The sequence below is a fragment of the Sus scrofa genome, chromosome 2, assembly GCF_054392235.1.
Source record: "Sus scrofa isolate SSC_HxYL_T2T_F1_AM1 chromosome 2, Sscrofa_HxYL_maternal_Yorkshire_Landrace_v2.0, whole genome shotgun sequence".
NCBI classification, from domain to species: domain Eukaryota; kingdom Metazoa; phylum Chordata; class Mammalia; order Artiodactyla; family Suidae; genus Sus; species Sus scrofa.
Genome location: NC_139384.1, coordinates 87670406 through 87690568, shown reverse-complemented (window position 1 = coordinate 87690568; position 20163 = coordinate 87670406). Strand labels below are relative to the sequence as shown.

At 62.0% G+C, this 20163-nt stretch overlaps 2 protein-coding genes across 31 annotated transcripts in view; one reads left to right on the top strand and one right to left on the bottom strand.

Moving 5' to 3' along the window:
• STK11 (serine/threonine kinase 11) overlaps window positions 1–20163 on the top strand; it is a 28530-nt gene that overhangs the window by 8162 nt on the left and 205 nt on the right. Inside the window, exons 2-12 of one of the 10 annotated variants that reach the window (XR_014837912.1) lie at window positions 2163–2246; window positions 3198–3287; window positions 3980–4112; window positions 4187–4323; window positions 5282–5409; window positions 6708–6765; window positions 6912–7105; window positions 8805–8942; window positions 9021–9083; window positions 9175–9388; window positions 10238–11276. Coding sequence is in view for 2 of the 10 variants with exons in the window: in XM_085013523.1 (XP_084869649.1) it covers window positions 2163–2246; window positions 3198–3287; window positions 3980–4112; window positions 4187–4323; window positions 5282–5409; window positions 6708–6765; window positions 6912–7105; window positions 9170–9372 (1027 nt within the window). In the remaining 8 variants the exon portion in view is untranslated. Of the gene's footprint in view, window positions 1–2162; window positions 2247–3197; window positions 3288–3979; window positions 4113–4186; window positions 4324–5281; window positions 5410–6707; window positions 6766–6911; window positions 7106–8804; window positions 8947–9020; window positions 9084–9169; window positions 10044–10155; window positions 11277–11706; window positions 15142–20163 lie in introns of those variants that run through there. The other 9 variants (XR_014837909.1, XR_002341714.2, XR_014837910.1 and 6 more) reach the window with 9 other exon arrangements.
• On the bottom strand, window positions 11110–19798 carry CBARP (CACN subunit beta associated regulatory protein). 21 transcript variants are annotated; one of them, XM_021084258.2, is made up of 11 exons: window positions 19517–19798; window positions 17649–17751; window positions 17419–17564; window positions 17107–17171; window positions 16635–16779; window positions 16336–16507; window positions 16005–16142; window positions 15491–15683; window positions 14055–14238; window positions 13850–13949; window positions 11111–13118 (listed from the first exon to the last, which is right to left on the bottom strand). In XM_021084258.2, exons 2-10 carry the CDS (start codon window positions 17742–17744, stop codon window positions 13898–13900), a joined length of 1191 nt encoding a protein of 396 aa, XP_020939917.2. In that variant the 5' UTR covers window positions 17745–17751; window positions 19517–19798; the 3' UTR covers window positions 11111–13118; window positions 13850–13897.

Genomic DNA, 20163 nt, shown 5'->3' with positions numbered 1-20163 from the left:
GGTCCTGCTCCTCATCCATCAGCACGTTTCTTATCCTTTTTTTTTTTTTTTTTTTTTGTCTTTTTGCCATTTCTTGGGCCGCTCCCGCAGCATATGGAGCTTCCCAGGCTAGGGGTCTAATCAGAGCTGTAGCCACCGGCCTACACCAGAGCCACAGCAATGCAGGATCTGAGCCGTGTCTGCGACCTACTCCACAGCTCACGGCAACGCCGGATCGTTAACCCACTGAGCAAGGGCAGGGATCGAACCCGCAACCTCATGGTTCCTAGTCGGATTCGTTAACCACTGCGCCACGACAGGAACTCCACGCTTCTTATCCTTTAAGGCAGAACTCTTCTCTGGGTGATCTCTCTTCCAGGGACACCTGGCAACATCTAGGGATGACACATGAGGACGGCTGTGGTCATCACGATGGGGTGGGGTCAGGGATGCTGCTCCACCTTCACAGCACCCAGGTGGGCCCTAGTGTCCCAGTGTTTAGGCGAGATGCCATGGGCAAGGATGGAGTATGGGCCACACTCACACTGAACACCAGCATAAATCCTGAGTCAGGCAGCAGGAATCAGGGTGGCCCTGGGTCTGTGAGCCACCTCCTTTCCCTCCTCCTCAGTTTGTGCAGTGTCCTAAGACCTCAGATCAGATGGTCAGGGATGACTGCGGAGGGTCAGAGCAAGGACAAGGCTCCTGCTGTACCCGGGGGCCTTTTGGCAGTGGTGGGGTGGGCAGTCCATGAGCTTGTGGGGAAGCGGCTATAGAGCTGTATTTTGTTTTGCAGGTTGATGGCCTCCTGTGTTCTGGGTCTGGCAGTAGTAGCCACATACAAGTGCAATTTCTCTCAGAGGCTATTTGGGTCCCAGGCTGGGGAATCTGCATGGAGCACTCGGGGTTGGGGGTGCAGTGTCCAGGTATCAAGGCCTCTAGGAGGGCCTATTCTTAGGAGGGGGAGTGGTGTTGAGGGCACAGGATTCAGGCACTGGGTGTGAGGGTTGGATGTGGTCAGGAAAGGCTTTCTGGAATAGTTGGCCTTTTCATGGAAGCTGCACAGTGGGAGGGTTGGGACTTGAGTCTTTAGGAGGATGGGGGGGCCCCTCACCTCCCCAGCTCTTGGTATATTTCATGCTTGGGCATCTGGTGAGGACTTAGAAACCTTTATTGAGATATTCTTCATGTATCGTGCAGTTGATGGCCTTTGGTATCTTCATGGAGCTGTGCTACCATCATCTAGCTCCATATCCCCAAAGAAAACACATTCCTCTGAGCAGTCACCCCATTTTGTCACATCCCCCTCCCCGCAACAACCAGGAATTCACCCTTGGTGTCTGTGGATGTACCTGTTCTGGACGTTTCCCATCCGTGGAATCCCACACTGTGTGTCCTTCTGTGTCTGCTTCTCTCACTGAGCATCGTGGTCTCAAGGTCCTTCCACGTGGTAGCGAGTATTGGTGCTTCTCTCCTTTTCAGGCTGAGTGATGCTCCGTGTGTGGAGAATACTTGGGTTATTTCGACTCTGGGGCTTCTGTGGGTGATGCTGCTGTGAGAGTGCATGAGCAGTTTCATGTTCTTGGTTCTGGGCATATACCTTGAGCTGAATTGCTGGGTTGGACGGTGACTCCCCCCTGCTTTCTGAGGAGCTTGCCCAGACTCTGTTGGAAGAGATGAAGTGTCAGGAGGCCATCTGCAGAGGGGACCGCACAGGGCTGGGAATGTGGTCATGGTCATGGTCACAGGTGGCTGACTTGGTCGGATGCCACAGAATCCATTCTTTGGGGCTGCTCTCCCCAGGCCTCTTTCTGGAGCAGCGGAGGTCTCTGGGCTCTTGAAAGGGAGTCCTCCTGGAGATGCCCCAACAGTGCCTGGGTGCTGGGGGGCAGGCTCGACCTGGGTTTGCTGTGGGACCTTGCTGTAATGCCTGCTCCCACGTGTTCTCCCTGCTGTCCTGTGCTGCCATCGCTGTGGTCTCTTAAAACAGGACCTTTAGTGAAGTGCTAAAAAAGCACCTTGAAGGCCTGGCCCTGTCGAAGCCTCTCCAGACTCCAGGAGACAGGCCAGAGTCTCAGTGTGGCTTCACTCAAGAGAGGCCACAGCAGGGGCCTCAGATACTGGTGCTTTGAGGAGGGGGGGGTGGAGGGAGGATCTGGCTGATGCCTCCATCTCCTCCTCAGGGAAATCCAACTACTGAGGAGGTTGCGGCACAAAAATGTCATCCAGCTGGTGGATGTGCTGTACAATGAGGAGAAGCAGAAGATATATCCTTTCAGGGCAGGTGTGGCTGTGGGAGTGGGCCCTTCTGTGAGCAGCCCCATCCTTGGGGCCGGGAAATGGTGAAATGAAAGTCCAACTGTCATCCTGGCTCTGCGCCTCCTCCTGGAAGTGGCTATGAGGCCGCAGCCCTCGGGCCCTCCTGTGGCCCCAGTCTCTAGAGCCGGTGTCCAGGGTCCAGAGAGGACACTTCCCCAGCTTCCATCTGGGTGACCCCATGTCTAGGGGACCTTATGGTGGGCACTCTCCCTACCTCTAGCATTTGGGTGCCACAGCCTGGTAGTTGCCCCCTCTATGGCTTGTGGCAGAGTGCATGGGGTGGAAAATGTGTCACTGCCAGGAGTGGTGCCAGGAATGGCCTCAGCCTTCATCCTTTACTCTTGGGCTGCAGGTCCTGCCGAGGGGCTGATGTCCTTCTACAGCAGTGACTGTCACAACTCCCCGGGTACAGAGTGATGGAGTCCCAGCAAGTGGCTCCTCTCCATCCAAGTCTCAGTTTGCCCCTTGATGGTGGAGATACTGCTGGGGGTCTTCGGCCTGGCCTTGGGCTCCCCATCCCTGCCTTTCTTTCCCACTGGCCTGAGACACCCAGCCACTCCCTGTCTGGCCTGGCCTGGCTGCCCCTGGCCTCCCCTGCCCTGAGCCCCCCATCTTCTTGGGCCTTCTTCCTGCAGGGCCCTTCGGAGCTGGGGGTGGGGCCTCAGCTCCTGCTTATTGTGTGAAATTGGCCAGAGGGTGCTTCCTGCAGGGCTGTTGAGGCTGAGCCCAGAGGAAGCAACCACAGAACCCACAGGTCAGCCCTGGAGGGGCAGGGTCCCCGCACGCAGCCCCGTGATCCCTCAAGGCTGTCCCAGCTCACCTTCCTGATGCAGCCTGTGCCCTGGAGAGAGGCCCGTCTGGCTGAGCATTGGCTGCGTGTGCTTTCCTTAGCACTGCACGTATATGGTGATGGAGTACTGCGTGTGTGGCATGCAGGAGATGCTGGATAGTGTGCCAGAGAAGCGCTTCCCCGTGTGTCAGGCCCACGGGTAAGCACACCCAGTTCCATCCTGCCCCTGCCACTCATGGCCCCAGGGGCATTAAAGATTCAGTCCTTTGTTGAGACAGCGTATTCTAACTGTTGGTGAAATGAAAGTCCAAGTGTGTTTTAAAACTCAGGGCTTTGGGGGCCCAGTTTGTGTTCCTATAGCCGAACCACTTTGGACTCCCTGACCTGCAGCCCCATAGCTCCTTTCCCCACCCCTTCTGGCCTGCTGCCGGAGGCTCTGGGGCCTCCTGGTCTTTTGGAAGCTCCTGACTTGCACTGCCCTGGCCGGCCCTCCTGGGGAGTCAAGCCCCAGCTCTCAGGTGCTGCAGGACCAGCTGGCATGTGGTGTGAGGGGACAGGGGTTGGTGGGCTGACCTGGGTCCCTGGCCCCAGGGAGGACTATGGGCGGTAACAGGTCTGGTCCAGGCCAGAGTGATTGGGGTAATAGCGCAGTCCCCAGGCTGCCTGGGCTGGGGAGGCACCTGGGGGCAGGTGGCCCCTGGTGGCGTGACTGCAGCCCAGGGTCTAGGAGTGTGTCAGCCTGGCCAGGGCCCTCTGGTGCCCTGATGGCTCCCACGCCATGGCCCTCTGTCTTTGGTCCCACTGGATTACTCCAGGCGGCTGTCAAGCTGAGGGTCCTGTAGGAGGGCTGAGCCCCTTGGTGGAGTGGGTCACAGAGGCCGTGTCCCACAGGTACTTCTGCCAGCTGGTGGATGGGCTGGAGTACCTGCACAGCCAGGGCATCGTGCACAAGGACATTAAGCCTGGCAACCTGCTGCTCACCACAGGTGGCACACTCAAGATCTCTGACCTGGGTGTGGCTGAGGTAGGTGCTGCCCCAGGCCCAGGTGGGGTCCTGCTCCAGAAGGCCGCTCCCTGAGGGCTTCCTCTTCGCTGCAGGCCCTGCACCCCTTTGCTGAGGATGACACCTGCCGAACGAGCCAGGGCTCCCCTGCGTTCCAGCCGCCTGAGATTGCCAATGGCCTGGACACCTTCTCTGGCTTCAAGGTGGACATCTGGTCGGCTGGGGTCACGCTGTAAGTGTGGTGGGCCTTGGACCCTCACCCTGCCCCAGGGGGTCCTCCTTTACGCAACCTGGCCCAGGCACCCTGTCTGGGCTCCAGGCTTCCATAACCTGCCCTTCCCAGTGAGTCATTCCCCAGCAGCTGATGCCCTCCAACTCTGGGGGTGGGGCACAGAGCTGGAGTCAGGAGCCCCTGTGGGTCAGAGGCCTAGTCGGGGACATGCTCCGGGACAGGCCATCCTCCTGGCCCCCACCCAGCATGGGCTGGCTCATACACCAGCTGCCTTCACTGCTGGGGGAACATCCTAATCCCTTGTGCTGAGAGGTCTGTTTTTTGTTTTTTTTTTTTTTTAGGGCCACATTTGCAGCATATAGAGGTTCCCAGGCTAGGGGTGCAATCGGAGCTGCACTTGCTGGCTTGTGCCCCAGCCACAGCAACGCCAGATCTGAGTGGCGTCTGTGACCTACACCATAGCTCACAACAATACCGGATCCTTAACCCACTACGTGAGGCCAGGGATCGAACCTGCGTCCTCATGGATGCTAGTCAGATTTGTTTCTTCTGAGCCACAATGGGAACTCCTGAAAGTTCTGAAACATTATGGCCCACTGCTGCCTACCTCCCACCCAGACTCTGCCTCGTGGTCCTTCTGGCCCTTCATGGGTTATGTCCCCAAGCCTGTTGGGGGAGCGCAGGCTGCACTAAGTGGACGTGTTCCCTGGAAACCTCTGCTTGAGCTGGAGTGCATGCTGTAGCCCTCATGCAGGGCAGCCACTGACCTGGGTGTTAAAGTGTGCAGTCCAATGGCTTTCTATGTTTTTAGCCACCACCATCTAGTTGAGAACATTCCTGTCACCAAGTCTTGAGTCCCTGTAGGTGATGGTGGTTAGGGCTTCTGGACCAGGCTAGCTGCAGACTGGGGCTGCAAAACCAGCCCTCCTGACTGGCTCTGTCCTTCCTGGGGCCGCAGCTACAACATCACAACAGGACTGTACCCGTTCGAGGGGGACAACATCTACAAGCTGTTTGAGAACATCGGGAAGGGGGACTACAGCATCCCTGGGGACTGCGGACCCCCCCTCTCAGACCTGCTGAGAGGTGAGGCCCAGAGGTGTGGGAGGGTGGGCTCGGCTGGGGTGGGGTCTTCCCCACACTGTGCATGGGGCTGTAGGTGGCGGGGGGCTGAGCCTGGGAGGGATCACTGGCTCCCTTGGGTCCACCCTGTTCCCTGCAGGGAAATAGCCACCTGCCTGCCCCCCGGGGTCTCCTGCCCAGCCTTTTCTGTTGCACTTCCCCGGGCTGCGCAGCAGGTGGCACTGTGCATGCACAGCAGGGGCCCTGTCCAGGTGTGGGCGTGCTGAGGTTTGGCTGGTCAGTTTTGATGGCAGAGCACATCCACAGTGTCACCCTTGGTGACTGGTGTTGAGAGTTATCAACAGCACATCATCCTAGACTCTTCTGTCCATAGTCATTGCGTTCTGTGTAACTGACCTCACTCAGCTCACACTGGACACTTGGCCGGCACCTAGCTGTCATTGACTTAACAGCTGGGAAAGTAGATTCACGGTCCTGAATTGCTGCTGAGCTTTCTGATAACTGAGTCTTGCTGGTTCTTAGGTTTGTTGTATAAGGTGAAATGAAGCTGGGCCACCACATTTCCAGTGCTGTATCCCCTGCAGCCCCAACCCTCGCTCCCTTGGCTTGCATTGGCAGCCACTCCAGGCCCCTCCTTGGACCCAGCCCTCTCCATGCCTGAGCTCTCTGAAGGCTCTTGGGCTACCATCATCAGCCTGCCCCAGCTCCACCAAGGGCACTGCAGACAGCGAGGGTGTTCTGGGCTCTTCTCCCTCTGCCAGGCACTGCTAGTCAGTGTTTTCTCTGTTCAGAGCTCTCTCTGCTGTAGTGACATGAACGGTGGTCTGTGGCTGCCCTTGATCTCATACATGCTTGAAGCGGTTCCCAGTTGTGCCAGTGAGATGGTGGGGGCATCCATGTCTCTGTCTCCACATCCAGGCAGTGTCCGGTTGTCACTCCTTCTGCTGGGGCCTGCAGTACTGGGCCCTCTGCCTGGAGGCCCCTCCCCTCTGCCAGGGCTGTGTACACACACACACACACGGGCACACGCACACACGACGGGCACACGCACACACACACACACACACACGACGGGCGCCCGGGCAGCAGCGTCTGCCCCTATTCATTCTCAGTCCCAGCTTCTTCAAGCCGAGTTGGGCCGCCCAGCCGTGGAGCCCTGGCCTGCTGGGGGGAGGGGGTTCCACTCACCCAGGCCACCCCCAACCCTGTACGGGCACCCATGGGCGTCCCCACCTCTCCCAAGCAGGGGAGGGGCCTCTGCCCATGCTGACCCCTGCACCCACCACCGGTCTCCCTGGCAGGAATGCTGGAATACGAGCCGGCCAAGAGGTTTTCCATACAGCAGATCCGGCAGCACAGGTAGGTCCCGGCAGACTCGTCAAGAGGCCTGGGATGTGGGGTTGCGCTGCTCAGACTCTGGCCCACCCTCCCCTTCCCTTCCTGTGTGCTTTTCTACACCGGGCTTTGGGGTGGCTCCTGGCCACCCTGACCTGCAACTTCTACAGCTGGTTCCGGAAGAAGCACCCACCAGCTGAGGAGCCAGTGCCCATCCCACCAAGCACGGACTGCAAGGACCGGTGGCGCGGCATGACGGTGGTGCCGTACTTGGAAGATTTGCACGGCTGTGCAGATGACGTGGACGACGAGCTCTTCGACATCGAGGACGACATTATCTACACTCAGGACTTCACGGTGCCTGGTGAGTCCCACAGGCTTCGGCTTCGCAGCTGGTCCTCATGTCTACCTGGCACCCCTGGGCTGACCTAGGAGGGGCCTCCCAGGGTGCCTCCTCCTCCCTACAGGAGTAGGTGGAGGCCACAGGCTTCCTCCTGCATCCCAGGCACGTGCCCCTTGGTGGGTGGTGGTGCACTTGGGGGAGGACCCCCCACACGGGCCTGAGGGTCCGGTGGCCCTCCTGGTGCTGACACACTCCTGATACGTGGCCTTCTTCCCCAGGTGGCGAGGAAGCATCTGAGGCAGGGCTTAGAGAGAGAGGCCTGCAGGAAAGCCAGTGCTCAGACCTTTCTGGAGAGGAAGCTGAGGCTAGGGCCACCGAGGAGCTCCACGTGGAGCCTGGGCCTTAGTATAGCAGTGCCCCCACCCTGCACAGCCACCATCGTAGTGTCCAGGCCGCTGCACCCCCACGGGCCCTTGGACCTTCCTGAGGTCTGAGGGAGGCTGGGCCACTGCCTCACCCCAAGGCATCCACACTTCTGTGCTGTCCCCAGACTGGTTCCCAGCATAAAGGTCTGCCCTGCTGAGTGTGTGCGACTCATGCTTGCCTCCTCCCGGCTCACTGGCAGGGCTTAGGTTTTTACTGTAGGAAGAGTTCGTGTTCAGGGTGGCCTGTTGGGTGGTGGCCCTCCAGCGAGCGGCTCCGGGGGTGTTCCGTGGGTCCCATTCCCCCCAGGACATGCTCAGAACTCGTGCCCCCTATGCCTTGTCTCAGCTCTTTCCCTGTGGGGTCCTGGGAACTGGACGTCTGGGAGGTGGCATGTATGTGTTGTGCCCAGCCTTGGAACCCTGGTCCTGGCCAGGCCACTTATGAGTCTGCGGACTCCTGGAGCCTCTGTTCCCTCAAGAGAATAGGATGGAGGAGACTGTCTGAGGCTCTAAGGCCAAGTGACACCGTGTAAGGACCCCACCAGTCCCCACACTGACCACTTGCTTCAGGTCTGTGCCAGAGGCTTGGGGCTGCCTTTCCTGGGTCGGGGAGGGCTTGTCCAGGAGTGACTCTCAGAGCCTGAGCCAGATGCCTGGCCCAGGAGTACTCCCCACCAGAAAGGGGAGAGCCCCGCACTGAGGTTAGGCGGCCACTTCTCTTTGACCTGCTTGTAGGTCAGCCAAGCTGTGCCAGGGCTAAGGCTCTTCCCACTCCGGTTCCAGTCATGTGGTCACATTCAGTGCCTGCTGCTCCTGCAGCCTCCTATATGCTGAGAGGAGGCTTCTCCCACTCACCCTCTCCCATCCTGAACTCTGAGTTCTGACCTGAAATGCTTTTTATGTGATGCCAGTAGGCTCCCAGCAAGTTCCAGAGGCCACCAAGTCAGGCTCTGGATGCCAGTGGCGGAGGTAGGGCTCTGTGTGGAGAAGAGAAGGGCTCAAAGCGGTTAAGGGCAGTCCCTGCCGATGTCCACATGAGAAGGCTGGGCAGCGCAGGCACATGGGCTCCCTGCACCCCTCCCTCTGCCCCATGCCTTGCCAGGAGCACATATCTGGGTGGGCAGCCCCAGGCCATTGGCCCTCAGATGCAATTGAGGGCTGTCTGCCTGCACAGTAGGGGTGGGACTCAGCAGGTGTTGTCTCTCCCTTTGTGCCTGGTGTGGAGAGCCAGGGTGGGCTGTTGTGGGAGAGAGGTCGGCACCCCAGCCCAAATGTACCCCCTTTGAGTCCCACAGGGTCCAGCAAGGTTTGGCCTTTGCACAGGTGAGAGAACAGAGGCTGGGGCGCAGGACCCTGTCCTTCACCATGTTCCCGCAGTGAAGGGTGAGCAGGACAGCCTGGAGCCTGCCCAAGTGCAGCCCATACCTGAACAGGCAGGTGAGCGTGGGCTGGGCCTGGGCCTGGCCCTGGCCAATTGGCTCTAAGACCAGCTCTCCCTCTGCCTGCATTAGGACCGTGATGGCAGGCCCTGGACAGGTCAGGTGGAGGAGGAGCCTGGGCCCCACTGGCTGGAGGTGACCTGGGCCTGGGCAGGTGGAGACACTGGGGGTGTGTTGGTCTGGGCCCCCCAGTCAGCACACACTCGCCCTCTCCCTCCTAGGACAGGTCCTGGAGGAGGAGGCAGGTCGGAGCGTACAGAGTCGGGGCCTGCCTAAGGCTGTATGCGTGAACGGCACCGAGTCAGTCCAGCTGAGTGCCAAGTCGAGAGCGGAGCGCCGGGCCAGCGCCACCTCCAACCCCACCCGCAAGGCCTGTTCGGCCAGCAGCAAGATCCGCCGGCTGTCAGCCTGCAAGCAGCAGTGAGGGTGGCTGCCTCCAGGTGGGACATGATGGGGACCAGCAGGACTGAGTTGGGGGCACACTGTGGGTACTGCCAGTACTTGGCTTATGTCACTGTCATGGCCACTGCCGACTATGGCCAGCTCTGCCCTTCACAGTCATCAGTCTGCTTATCACCACGGGGTCTGGGTTGGAGGTGGGGGAAGGTCACTTTTAGCGGGCTACAGGCCCTCAGTGGGGTTGGGGAGCCCATGTGCAGAAGAAGGGCCCCTTAAGATGACAGTCTGTCCTGCAAAACTGAGTGGCTCGCCCTTCCCCAGTGTGGGCTGCTCCCAGGACAGGGGGCTGCTGGCTTTGGAGGGGCTGTGTAGGGTGGGTGGGAGGTTGGGGGCTGGGAGGGGCCGTGGCTGTCATCTTGGTTGTTGCTGCCTGCTCTGCTTCCTTCTCCCACCTTTGTTTGCCCTGCCCCCATCCTGAAAGGCCCTAAAGGACTACAGGCCCCATGGCCTGCTTAGGATGTGAACAGCAGGGTGGGGGTCTGAGGCTGTAGCCTCTGTCCAGCCACATCCCCTCTCCCACGGAGCTGCCCTGGAAGTACTTCTCTGCCAGCTTCAGAACAGCCAGACACGGTAGAAACTGCTTTGGAGGGAAACCTGGTTCTGTGGAGAAAGGGCAGTGCTTAATCTCTCCAGGCAGTAAGTAATTCAGAGGGTGGTCCCTTGAGGCAGCGCAGCCCTCCCAGGCACTCCCAGCACTGTGTGACCTCCCAGCACTGTGTGACCAGGCCTTGGTTTCCCCAACCTACAGGGAGCCCACGTTGGGCCTGTTTTTTGGGATGCAGAGCCTATGTGTTGACCCAGAAGTGACCCACTTTCTGTCCTGGTCTCAGCCTATCTCCAGGAGCCCCAGCCAGGTCCTGCTCAGTCTTCCTGCCTACTGCTGGTCTGCTGCCCACCGCCCCAGGAAGGCCGACGCTGCACCCTTCGTGCTGACCGCCCCTTCAGAAGCCAGGGGGTCCTAGAGGGCTGTGGCTAGGGGCAGCAGAGACTGGGGCCCGGCCCTCCCCTGATGGCCGGTGGACACGATCTCCTGCTGACTGCAATCCTATGCTGAGCCCCCTCCCCCAGCCAGGGGAGGAGGGAGAGGGCCCGGTGTGGCCCCGAGCCAGCCTTTGCCATGCACTTTACGTTGAGACTACTGGTTCTCGCCCACCCTGACTCCTCTTTTTACTCTGCCACTCGTTAGCGCCTCCCACACCTGGTGATGTGTTCAAGCCAACCACAGCGGCAGCAGGATGGGCGTGACGACCAGGCCTGTCCACTGAGATGCATGCCTAGTGCCCAAGGGAGCCAGGCGGCTGCCTTGTTTTGTTGTTTTGGTTGGTTCCTGTTTCTTTTTTTCTTTTTTCTTTTTTTTTTTTTTAAGAAAAAATAAAACAGGTGGATTTGAGTTGTGGTCATGAGGGATGTTTGGGAATTGTGGGTGGCAGGATGTATTATCAAGTGGGTGATCAGAGTCTGAGCCTGGGGCCCTTTGTAGATCCTGTGGTGGAGGGGCTGGCCGGGGTCTGCAGGTCTTGCTGGTAGTGCCTGGTAGGGACATGGCCTTTGGCCATGTTGGATCTCTGTGCTGTCTTGGTGACCCAGCCTCCAGAAAGCTCCAGAGCCCATGGCTGCACAGTTCAGTGGCCTGGAGATCCTGATCCCTTTCCCCCCAAGGCCTCTGTGCTCTTGGATCCCATGAGAAAACTCAGAGCCAGCAAGAGTATGCAGTAAATATAATCAACCAGAAAACAAAACACAAACTCCATCACTGGATGGCACACTGACAGTGCGAAGCTTCGAAGGAAGGGACGGGGCAGGGCGACTCGGCCGCTGGCGAGGGCTGCCCCATCTTTTGGCAATAAATAAAGCTTGGGAAACTTGAAACCTTGATCGTTTGGATTTTGTGTCTGAAACAGTGGTGAGTCCTAGCGGCTCTTTGGATTGATGCAGTAGGGGCGTGCGGCCCACCCAACATGCAGAGGGCGGGCGTCGGGATGCAGACACTGGGAGGAGGGCTGGAGGGTGTATCTAGGGCTGGGGATGGCAGCAGCAGATGCGGTTATTGCTTGGAGGGGGCGCGGACTGCTGCGAGCACTCGCCGCGGTGAGGTAAACGGCTTCAAGGGGTTGGCGGCCGCGGTCTTGGGCCAACCTCCTAGCCCAGGGCGGATGCATTCTTCAAGGGTCCTCGGCACCCCGCAGTCACTGTGCTTGTGCCCTGGCGCGGACTCTGGCGCGCCTCGAGGCCCAATTGGTCCTGGGAGGGGTCTCTCTGCGCATGCGTCTAGCGCAGTTGCTGTGCATCGCCCCTCTAGGATGCAGGCGCTGCGCATGCGCTACCCATCGCCATGGGCCCGAGACGCGGCAGTGGTGTGTGCTACGCTCAGTCACCAGCTCGAGGTCGCTGTCCAGGACCAAGGGAAGCGGAACGTGGTCTTCAGGAGTCTGAAGATGAGAATCCGCCACACTCCCTCTAGTCGACCCAGCTAAGTGCCCGGTATGAACTGTGTGCGTGCGCATCCTGGGGCGGCGCGGGGCGCCTGGGGCACTGCTTTGTGCGCGAGGCCCCCCAGTCCCAGCGCATGCGCACCAGGGCGTCGCGCCCCAGGTGTGTCCGGTGCCAAGGCCCCGCCCGTGCTGTATAAGCTGACGAGGTGGGCGCAGGACACAGACTTAGACGGGGCTGTGGTCGGGGGATGTGGGCGCGGCTGCGGCCAGCGCAGGGGCCACAGCGACAGGCTGGGCCAGGCGCGGCGGGAAGAGTCTGTCGTCGAGGCTGACTGCCAGCTTGTCCAGGAGAGCGCCCTGAGGCCCGGTGCACAGGCCAGAGCCTGGGCAGCCGCCGCCGGGCTCCTCCTCGATGACGGGGATGGCGAGGGCAGCTGGGTCCTCTCCTGCGCGGCCTTCTGGTGGGCAGTCGACGCTGTCCCCGCGGCGCAGGGGTGCGCGCGCAGGGCGGGGGGCGCCGGTTGGTGCCCCAGAGGGGGCTGGGGCCGCAGCTCGCGCACCAGGGTCGCTGTGTTGCCTACCCCGCTGCTGCCACTGCTTGCGCGTGTGGGGATGCACACGCGCGCGGTGGCGTGCTGCTGCAGACGGAGCATCATCGAAGTGCGGGTCATGGCGGAGGAACTCATGGAACAGTGCATCCGTCTTCTCGTCAATACTGTAGTCCCGGCGTGGGGCGCGGCGGGGCCAGGCACGCGGGCTGCGGGGTCGGGAGGGCACCTCTGGCATGGGCCCCTCGAAGCTGCCGCCTACGGTGGCCTCGTGGCCCGCGCTCGTGAAGGAGGAGCGTTTCTCTGGCGCGCTGGGAGGCCCCTCATCACCCGCACCGCGGCCCTCGATGCTGGCGTAGCCGCTGTCCATCTGCAGCAGCTTGCGGGGCCCACTTGCCTCGCTCTCCGCTGGGCGCGGTGTGGGTGGCGGTGAAGGTGGAGGGAAGGCGGGTACGGTGCCCCCGGAGCCCGAGCCCGAGCTGTCGCCGCTACGCACGGAGTCGCGGTCGTTGCCGCTGCTGCTGTGGTCTGAGGCGGTGGCTGCATGCAGCTCGAGCGAAGCGCGCAGGCTCCAGATGTCGCAGTAGATGGTCTGGGCCTGCTCCGGCCCTGCATCTCGCTCACCATCTGAGTCTTGCTGCTGCTCAGGCCCCATGCTGCTGCTGCTGCGCTCCGGGGGGGACTCGGGGCTGGATCCTCCCGCGGCGCCCACCTCCTCGGCTGCCTCTAGCCTACAAAACAGGCTGCAGCCGTCAGAAGGCTGCACAAGCCCCCGCGCCCCCTCCCCGGCCACCCTGCCTCTGGGTCCGGGAGGGTGGGCACCGGTGGGAACCCTTCAGGTTTTGTCAGACTCGCTATAAGATGGGTGTTTTGAATGCTGCCTGTCTACTTAGGAGTGGATGTGTGGGGGTAGACCCAGAGCCCTCTTGGCACCTGCTGTTTAACCAGGGCCTCTTTCAGAATATGTGACCTGAGCATTTGCTGGGATTTGGCCCCTTGCCCAGAAAGAGCTAAGACCTTAGAAGATGAGCTTCCTAAGAGTTTAGTATAGCAAAGCACTGCCTGGACCAAGCAGGGTCCCGCTCAGCCCCTACACCAGGTGACTCTGGCTGTGTTGCCTCACCCCCACCATGAGCTGATAGGAGCCTGGAAGAGGATACACAGAACTGTTAACTACCTAGACCTGGAAGTGCCCAGGAGTAGCTAGCCTCCCTTATCACTGACGAGGGTCCAGAGCTTCAGGACAGTTGCCTTTGGGCTGGGGGAGGGGTACTGCTGGTAGAAGTGGTTACACTGTTTCCAAGTAGGGACATCCAGCCCTCAGAAGCAGGGCAGGTAGGAAGGGCCATGGGCTCCACCAGGAAGTATTGATACCCACACAGACACACACCCACTGAGGCCTGGCTTGAGCAGGCATCCTGTCTTGGGGACCCTGGGGCCCCACCCGCCCCTCTGCCCTTACCCAGTCTCCCCCTGCTTCCCTCCTGCAGTCCATGCTGGAGAGGTGGCCTCAGCGAGGCAGCCTCCGCGAGGGATGGTGGAGCCAGAGGGACACGAACCGCCTGTCCGAAGGGTGGGGAGAGCGCTCCCTGGGCCACCTATGGGGGACGGGGTGGGGCAGGGGGCCCACAGGTCCACCCCTAGCACCTCTATCTACTGAAAAATACCTGCCGAGAGCGGGGGGCGAGCTGGCAGGGCTGGTCAGAAAGGGGTGGGGGCTTGGGAAGGCCACTGCATCTCCTGCACTGGCGATGTACTGAATGAAGTCGGCCTGGGGGGCGCCCCCCTCCTCCTGCTCCATGCTCTCGCTGGCGGCCCGCTGCCGCTGGAAGTGGTGCCGCTTGGGGGAGCCTGTGTAGAAGAAGGCACGGCAGCCTGCCGGGGCCCCTCCTAGCCCTGGGCCCATCCCCTCCCCCCCCCCACCACCACCCTGGGCCACGTGAGTGTGTACCCTGCTGTGCAGATGAGGAAACCAAGGCATAGAGAGCAGAAAGCCCAGGGAAGGGGTGAGCCAAAGGGCCTCCTGAGCAGCCCTGGCAGACAGGTGTGGCCGGAGCAAGGACCTGGACTGGCTACCCGGTGACAGACATGGCCTGGCTAATGTGTAGCCGGCCAAAGGAAGGCGTGAGAGAGTGAGGGCCAGGTGTGAGAGCAGAGAGGTGAAGCCCTGTCCTGCCAGCTCCAGCCCTGCCAGGGACCAAGACCCTCCCATGATAAGAGGCCTCAGTGGGAAAGCCTCGGGTGGGGATGAGAGTCACCCAGCAAACAGGTTCTGGGCGCTTCCTTGCCTCCGTTTCACTGTAATCACTCCAAGAATCACAGGCTCCATCTGGGCTCCTGGTGGGACAAGGGGCTAAGCCCTCCCCTCCCTGGCCAGGCGCACCTCAGCCAGAATTCACCCTGCCCAGCCCTGCACCAGCCGGAGCCAGGCCCCAACAAAGGGGCTTCCTCTGCCACTGACCACACGGCTTCTCTCATCTCCAACACTGCTTGTCCCCCATCCCTGCCTCTCCAGGTACCGCCACCTCCTCCATAGGACAGCTGGCAACCCAGAGTCCTGTCTCTGCTGAGCTCCCTTGAGCCAGGCTCATTTCAGCTGTTGGTGCCCACTGGGCCAGGAGGCACCACTCCCAGTCCTTGGCGTGGGGGTTTGGAAGCCATATATCCAGGACCCCACATGGCCAGAGGGCTGCAGGATTGAAGGCATACCACGTGTAGTTGTAAATAAAGTTTAACCGGCACACAGCCATACTCTTATACGCCATCTAGGGCTGCTTTCACACTGGGGCAGCACGCAGACTTACCGCAAAGCCATAATCACACCCGGTGGTGATTTCTCATAGCAAAAGCTCCCCAATCCCCACTCTAGCCTGACAGCCCCTCGCTTTGCGGGGGCATAGTACACAGCTCGGGGTTTTCCTCCTGACCAGCCTAAGACCTGAGGCAAGATGCGGGCTGGCAGGAGGTAATGCTGGCCCACACAGGTTGGGCGCCCAGTGCCCCTCCCAGGGTGCAGAGCCTCCTGCTCCACATCCTCCTGGGCAGCACCTGCTACTGGCCCCACGCCCTTGGGCCTGGCTCCCTACCTAGAGCCACGGCTCACCTCTCGTGTCCAGGCTGGATGCCCGCTGGCTGGGCTCCAGCTTCCACTTTTTGACCTTGAAGTAGGGACTAGCCCCATCCAGGCTGGCATGGCGCCTCAGTCGGGTGAAGAACTGTAGCACGGGGCCCGCCTCCCCGGGCCCTGCCGCAGCCCCTGGCCCACCAGGCTTGGCGCTCCTGGCACCCGCCTCCAACTGGGAGGGAAAAGGGACACTCTCAGACACATAGGCCCCTCCCTGCTGCCCCAAGTGCCAGTCCAGCCCAGGCCACAGCCCTGCACTCCTGTCACCCTTCACGGGAGTGCAAAGCTCAAGCATGCCAAGCCCAGGGGCTTAGCCAGGTGCTGAGTCCCATCCCACGGCCTGGGGTGGGTCCTGACTGCACCCCATCCAGCCTCTGGGCTGCCCCGTGCATGTGCACGCCAGACCCTCCTCCTCCCAAATAGGGGATGAGGCAGGGGCCACGGGCTGACCTGTCCTGGGGTGGGACAGGGGCTGCACGCATGAGGGTCTCACCGAAGTGCCTTCCCCGGAGTCACTGGATGCTGAGGGGCTGATCTCGAAGTCAGCAGGCCCCACGGCCGAGTTGTAGGGGTCACCTGGCAGGGCGGAGCTGGGGCCCACAGAGCGGCCGGTGAGGGCCTTCCCCGGGGGCTGTGGGACAGAGCCGGGGTGGGGGAGGAAGCAGTGACAGGTCAAAGAGCACGGGTGGGTGAGGGGGTGTGCTGGACCCACCACCCATTGTACCCAGCCAGGCCCCACTCCCCATGCTGATGTGAGGGGCCCAGCCAGAGGGCGGGAAAGCTAGTACCTGTTGGGTGAGGGTGGATTCCCACCCCCGACTCACTTGGAAAATGGCGAGGCTGGCCTTGGGGGCAGCTGTGGGGTGGGGTGTGGCGGTTGCACTGGCCTCCCCCGAGTCACACTCGTGGATGGTGACGATCTTGAGGGGTGGCAGGTGCAGGTGCGTGAGGCGGGCATTCTTCAGGTGGTGGAAGTCCCCCTCCGTCAGGGTGTACCTGTGCCCAGCATGCCTGCCCGTCACCTGCTGGCCACCCCCCAGGCACAGCCCCTCCACCACCCTTTCAGGTGTGGGGGAGAGTGGGGCACCCAGCGGGATCCCCCACACTGCTCCCTACTCCGTACCGGCGGCCCTTGTCCTGTGCCTTCCGGCTCTGCTCAAACAGGGCGGCCTCGTTGAAGGACACCCGGCGGCCCGTGGAGCTGGTGGACAGGAAGCGCTCAGTCTCAGCATCCTGGCCCTGAGGATCCTCGCCCCTGAAGTCAGGGTCTGTGAGGAGAGCCAAGAGAGGGTGGGCCCCAGTGGGCCTGGCCTGGTGCCGGGTGGGCTGCGGGGGGGCCAGTGGGATAGAAGTGTGGAGGGCAGACTATCCGTCGGGATGGGACGTGGTGGGAGAGTGGCCGGGCACTTGCTCATCTGCTCACACACTCACTCACTAAGCACATGCCTGTGAGCACCTATGCGAGGACTTAAGGAAACAGAGATGAATCGGAATCGAGCCATGCCCAGTCTGGTGGGGGAGACAGACAGACACAGACAGTCAGGTGGCCCAAGGAGCAGGGACAGGCAGGGATGGGGCCTGGTAGGACGCCTCACCTTGGGTAGGGTGGGTGCCGTTGTCCAGATAAGTGGTGGTGGTCTTCTCTGCTTCCTCTGTGGCTCTGGGAGGGACAGCAGAATAGCACAGTGAGCCAGAGGACCCAAATAGCCTGCCCACAGGCAGTGTCCTGAGCTCACAGCATCCTGCTCCCTTGGACCAACCCCATTCTTCTAAGGCCCCTGTGCAGACGCACCGGGCACTGTCACTCAGAAGTGACACCAGCTTATGTACACCCAGGGCAGGCTCTCATGCTGACCTGTTCCAGCCCTGCGGGGTCCCCCCCCACGGCGGGCAGGCGCCTTGCGCACCTGTGGAGGCGCCGGTGGACCTCCCAGCAGCGCTTGCAGAGCAGTAGCGCGCCGGACAGCACCACAAGTGTGCCCCCGACAAAGAGCGCCGTCACCACCACCAGTAGCACGTAGTTGTCCAGGACTGGGTCTTCAGGCTCTGCCTGCTGAGGCAATGGGACAGGGCTGGTGGCCGTGGACTCTGATGGCTCCACCCCACCCATCCTCCCCATTCCAACCCCCTCACTCACAGTGGGTTGACCCGTAGCGTTATCCCACGTCGTGGTCAGGGCGACAGTGGCAGTGGTGGTGGTGGCTGCCGTGGCCATGGTGGCTGTGGGCTGCATTTTGAGGCTAGGAGGAGGGGCGGGGTGGGGTGGGGGCGGGGCTTTCTCAGCTGGAGCTCCTAGGTTCCCTCTCCTGCCTACCTAGAAGTGGGAGCAAGGACCCACCTAGGGCGGTGACTCACTGAGAGGTGGAGGGGAGTCCCTAGGCAGCCCCCACCCGGCTGGAATCAGACCTCCATGTCCCCATCTTTGAAAAGGGGGAGGTGGGTGCATATCAACAGCTTCCCCAGCCGGTGGGACTGGCCAGGCAAGGTGGCATCTGGCGGGAACCCTGCCCAGAAAAAGGAAGGCACCCCTGCTAGGAATGGGGAAACTGAGGCGGTCAGCTCACTCCCGCCAAACCCCAGGGGCCCTGCCTGCCCCACCAGGGAAGCGGGAGGGACTGTCTAGATCTCCGGAGACCGTCCTAGAACGGCAGGGACTTGGGTCCTTCCTGGAGCTGTCCCGCCTCGGGGAGGGTGCAGAGGGACTGAGCACAGGGACTCTCGGGTCACGGCTCTTGGAGGTAAAGGTCCCCCTCCGCCGACTGCCAGTGGGCGTGAAAAGGCCAAAGAAGGCGCATCTGTTCCCAACTCTCAAGAATCTGGTTCCTATGGCGACTGAGAGCAGGCCGAGCCGGGGGGTGGGGTGGGGGGGGCGGGTTGCCAGGGAGCACTGGGGAGGGGAGGGGGCGCGGGGGAGGGAGGCCTCCTGCAGGGGCGGCTGGAGCCAGCCCCGGGCGGCAAGATGGCTGCTGCCTTCAGTGCCCGGCCCGGCCCGGCCGCGCGCCCCCGCCGCACCTCTCCCCGCCCGAGCCCGTCGGTCTCCATCTCTGCCTGGTGCTGAGGGCACCGGGGCCAGGAGGGTCTCAGCACTCGGGAAAGGGACTGCCTGGAAATTGCACCTGACTGCCCTCCCCAACGCACGGCTCCTCCCGGCGGGAAGGACTGGTGGCCGTGCTCTGGAATCTCAGAGAACCGAGTCTGGGGCCTGGAAGACCAGCAGCCCCGAGTGGGCACGGTGCGTGGCCCTTACCCACAAGAAAGGGAACGCCTGTGCACAGGTTCCAGCAACCCCCACCCCCCACCCCCGGGTTTTAACGCCAGTCGACAGCGGGTAAAACTGAGGCCCAGAGAAGGGGAGAGTCCGGGTGAAAGCCAGGTGTCCTCGGCACTTCGGGTTAGAGTGGCCGCGGATCCCCTGCGTCCTCAGGGGAGGGGGCGTCTAAATGTAGGTCGGGAAATGAGTTCAGGATGGAGGGGGAGGGGGCAGATGCACACGAACGATGACAGTAGACCAGGAAAAATGGCACGAGGCCGCGGGGGAAGGGAGGTGGACTCCTAGTGGGTAGGAGGGAGCAGAAGCCTAGGGTGGAGGTTGCCCACGGGCCAGTCCCTAAAGTTCCGCCGAGCCTCGGCTCCCGATCGGACTCGTTATTGCGCCCCCGACCAGCCCCGGGGAAGGGGGTGGATTGCGGAAAGATGCAGAGCCGACTCCAAGCACATCTCAACCTCGGGCTAAGCCAGGAGGAGGAAACGCCATGGCCCTGGCCGAATCCCACTCAGGGAAACTGAGGCTGAGGGAGGGCGTGAGCACGGGTCCTTCTCCAGGCCGCCGAAGGGAGGGTGCAGAACCCTCCCCGTTGACCCTCACGCCGGCCCCGGCTCCTCAGCTCCCTGCCTCCCGCCTCGCTGCCTCGCGGGAAAGGACCAGTGGTCTCTAGCCAGGGCGGGCCGCGCGGCTTCGGCCTGCCCCCCGCCCACCCCGGTGCAGCCCCAGGCCCGCGCGCCTACCTCAGCGCCGGGGCGCGCGGCCCATGGGCGGCAGGCAGGCGGCTGCGCGGCGCTCCCGGCTGGCTCCGACGCTCGGTAGCCGCGGAGCAAGCGGAGAATTTATGAATGGAAAGCGCGGCGCGCGGGGGAGGCAGACGCGAGAGGTGGGGCCGCACACGTGACTGCGTTGGCGACGAGCCCGCTCTGACCCGCTCGGTGTCGCCGAGTCCCCGGCCGGCCACCCCCCCACCGCGCTGGCCGAGGAGTCTGTCTTGCTCAGAGCTGGCCACAGCCTCCCCTTCCCTTCCGGCGGGGGCGGGGGGGGCGGAGCCTGCGCTCCCGGGCGCCCCCACCCCACGCGGAGCCGCCCTCTCCCCAGGCAGCCGAATCTCCGCCCCCGGCCCCTGCCACAAGACTCCCCGACCCATCCTTAGAGCCCGGGGCGGAGACCAATAGGGTTTTGGCCCTAAGGCGCACAACTCCCCACAGCTCAAAGTCCTGGGGTGCATAGACTCTCCGTCCCTCGCCTGCCCCAATTCGGAAGTCTCCGTGTGCCCATCCTAGAGGCTCCCTTACATGCTGGTGGCAGCGTCGGGGATCACCATGCACCTTGCTTGCCAAAGGTTTACAGACCACAACCCCTGCTGAGTGCCACCAAGGCCTGCCCA

What these genes read in the sequence shown, in the direction of transcription:
- CBARP (XM_085009547.1), bottom strand. Translation starts at nt 17,744, where the DNA reads ATGCAGCCCACAGCCACCATGGCCACGGCAGCCACCACCACCACTGCC. An exon ending in GTCCACCGGCGCCTCCACAG is followed by an intron (nt 17,172 to 17,418) that starts GTGCGCAAGGCG and finishes TGTCCCTCCCAG; the next exon opens with AGCCACAGAGGAAGCAGAGA. An exon ending in CCAGCCTCGCCATTTTCCAA is followed by an intron (nt 16,143 to 16,335) that starts GTGAGTCGGGGG and finishes TCTGTCCCACAG; the next exon opens with CCCCCGGGGAAGGCCCTCAC.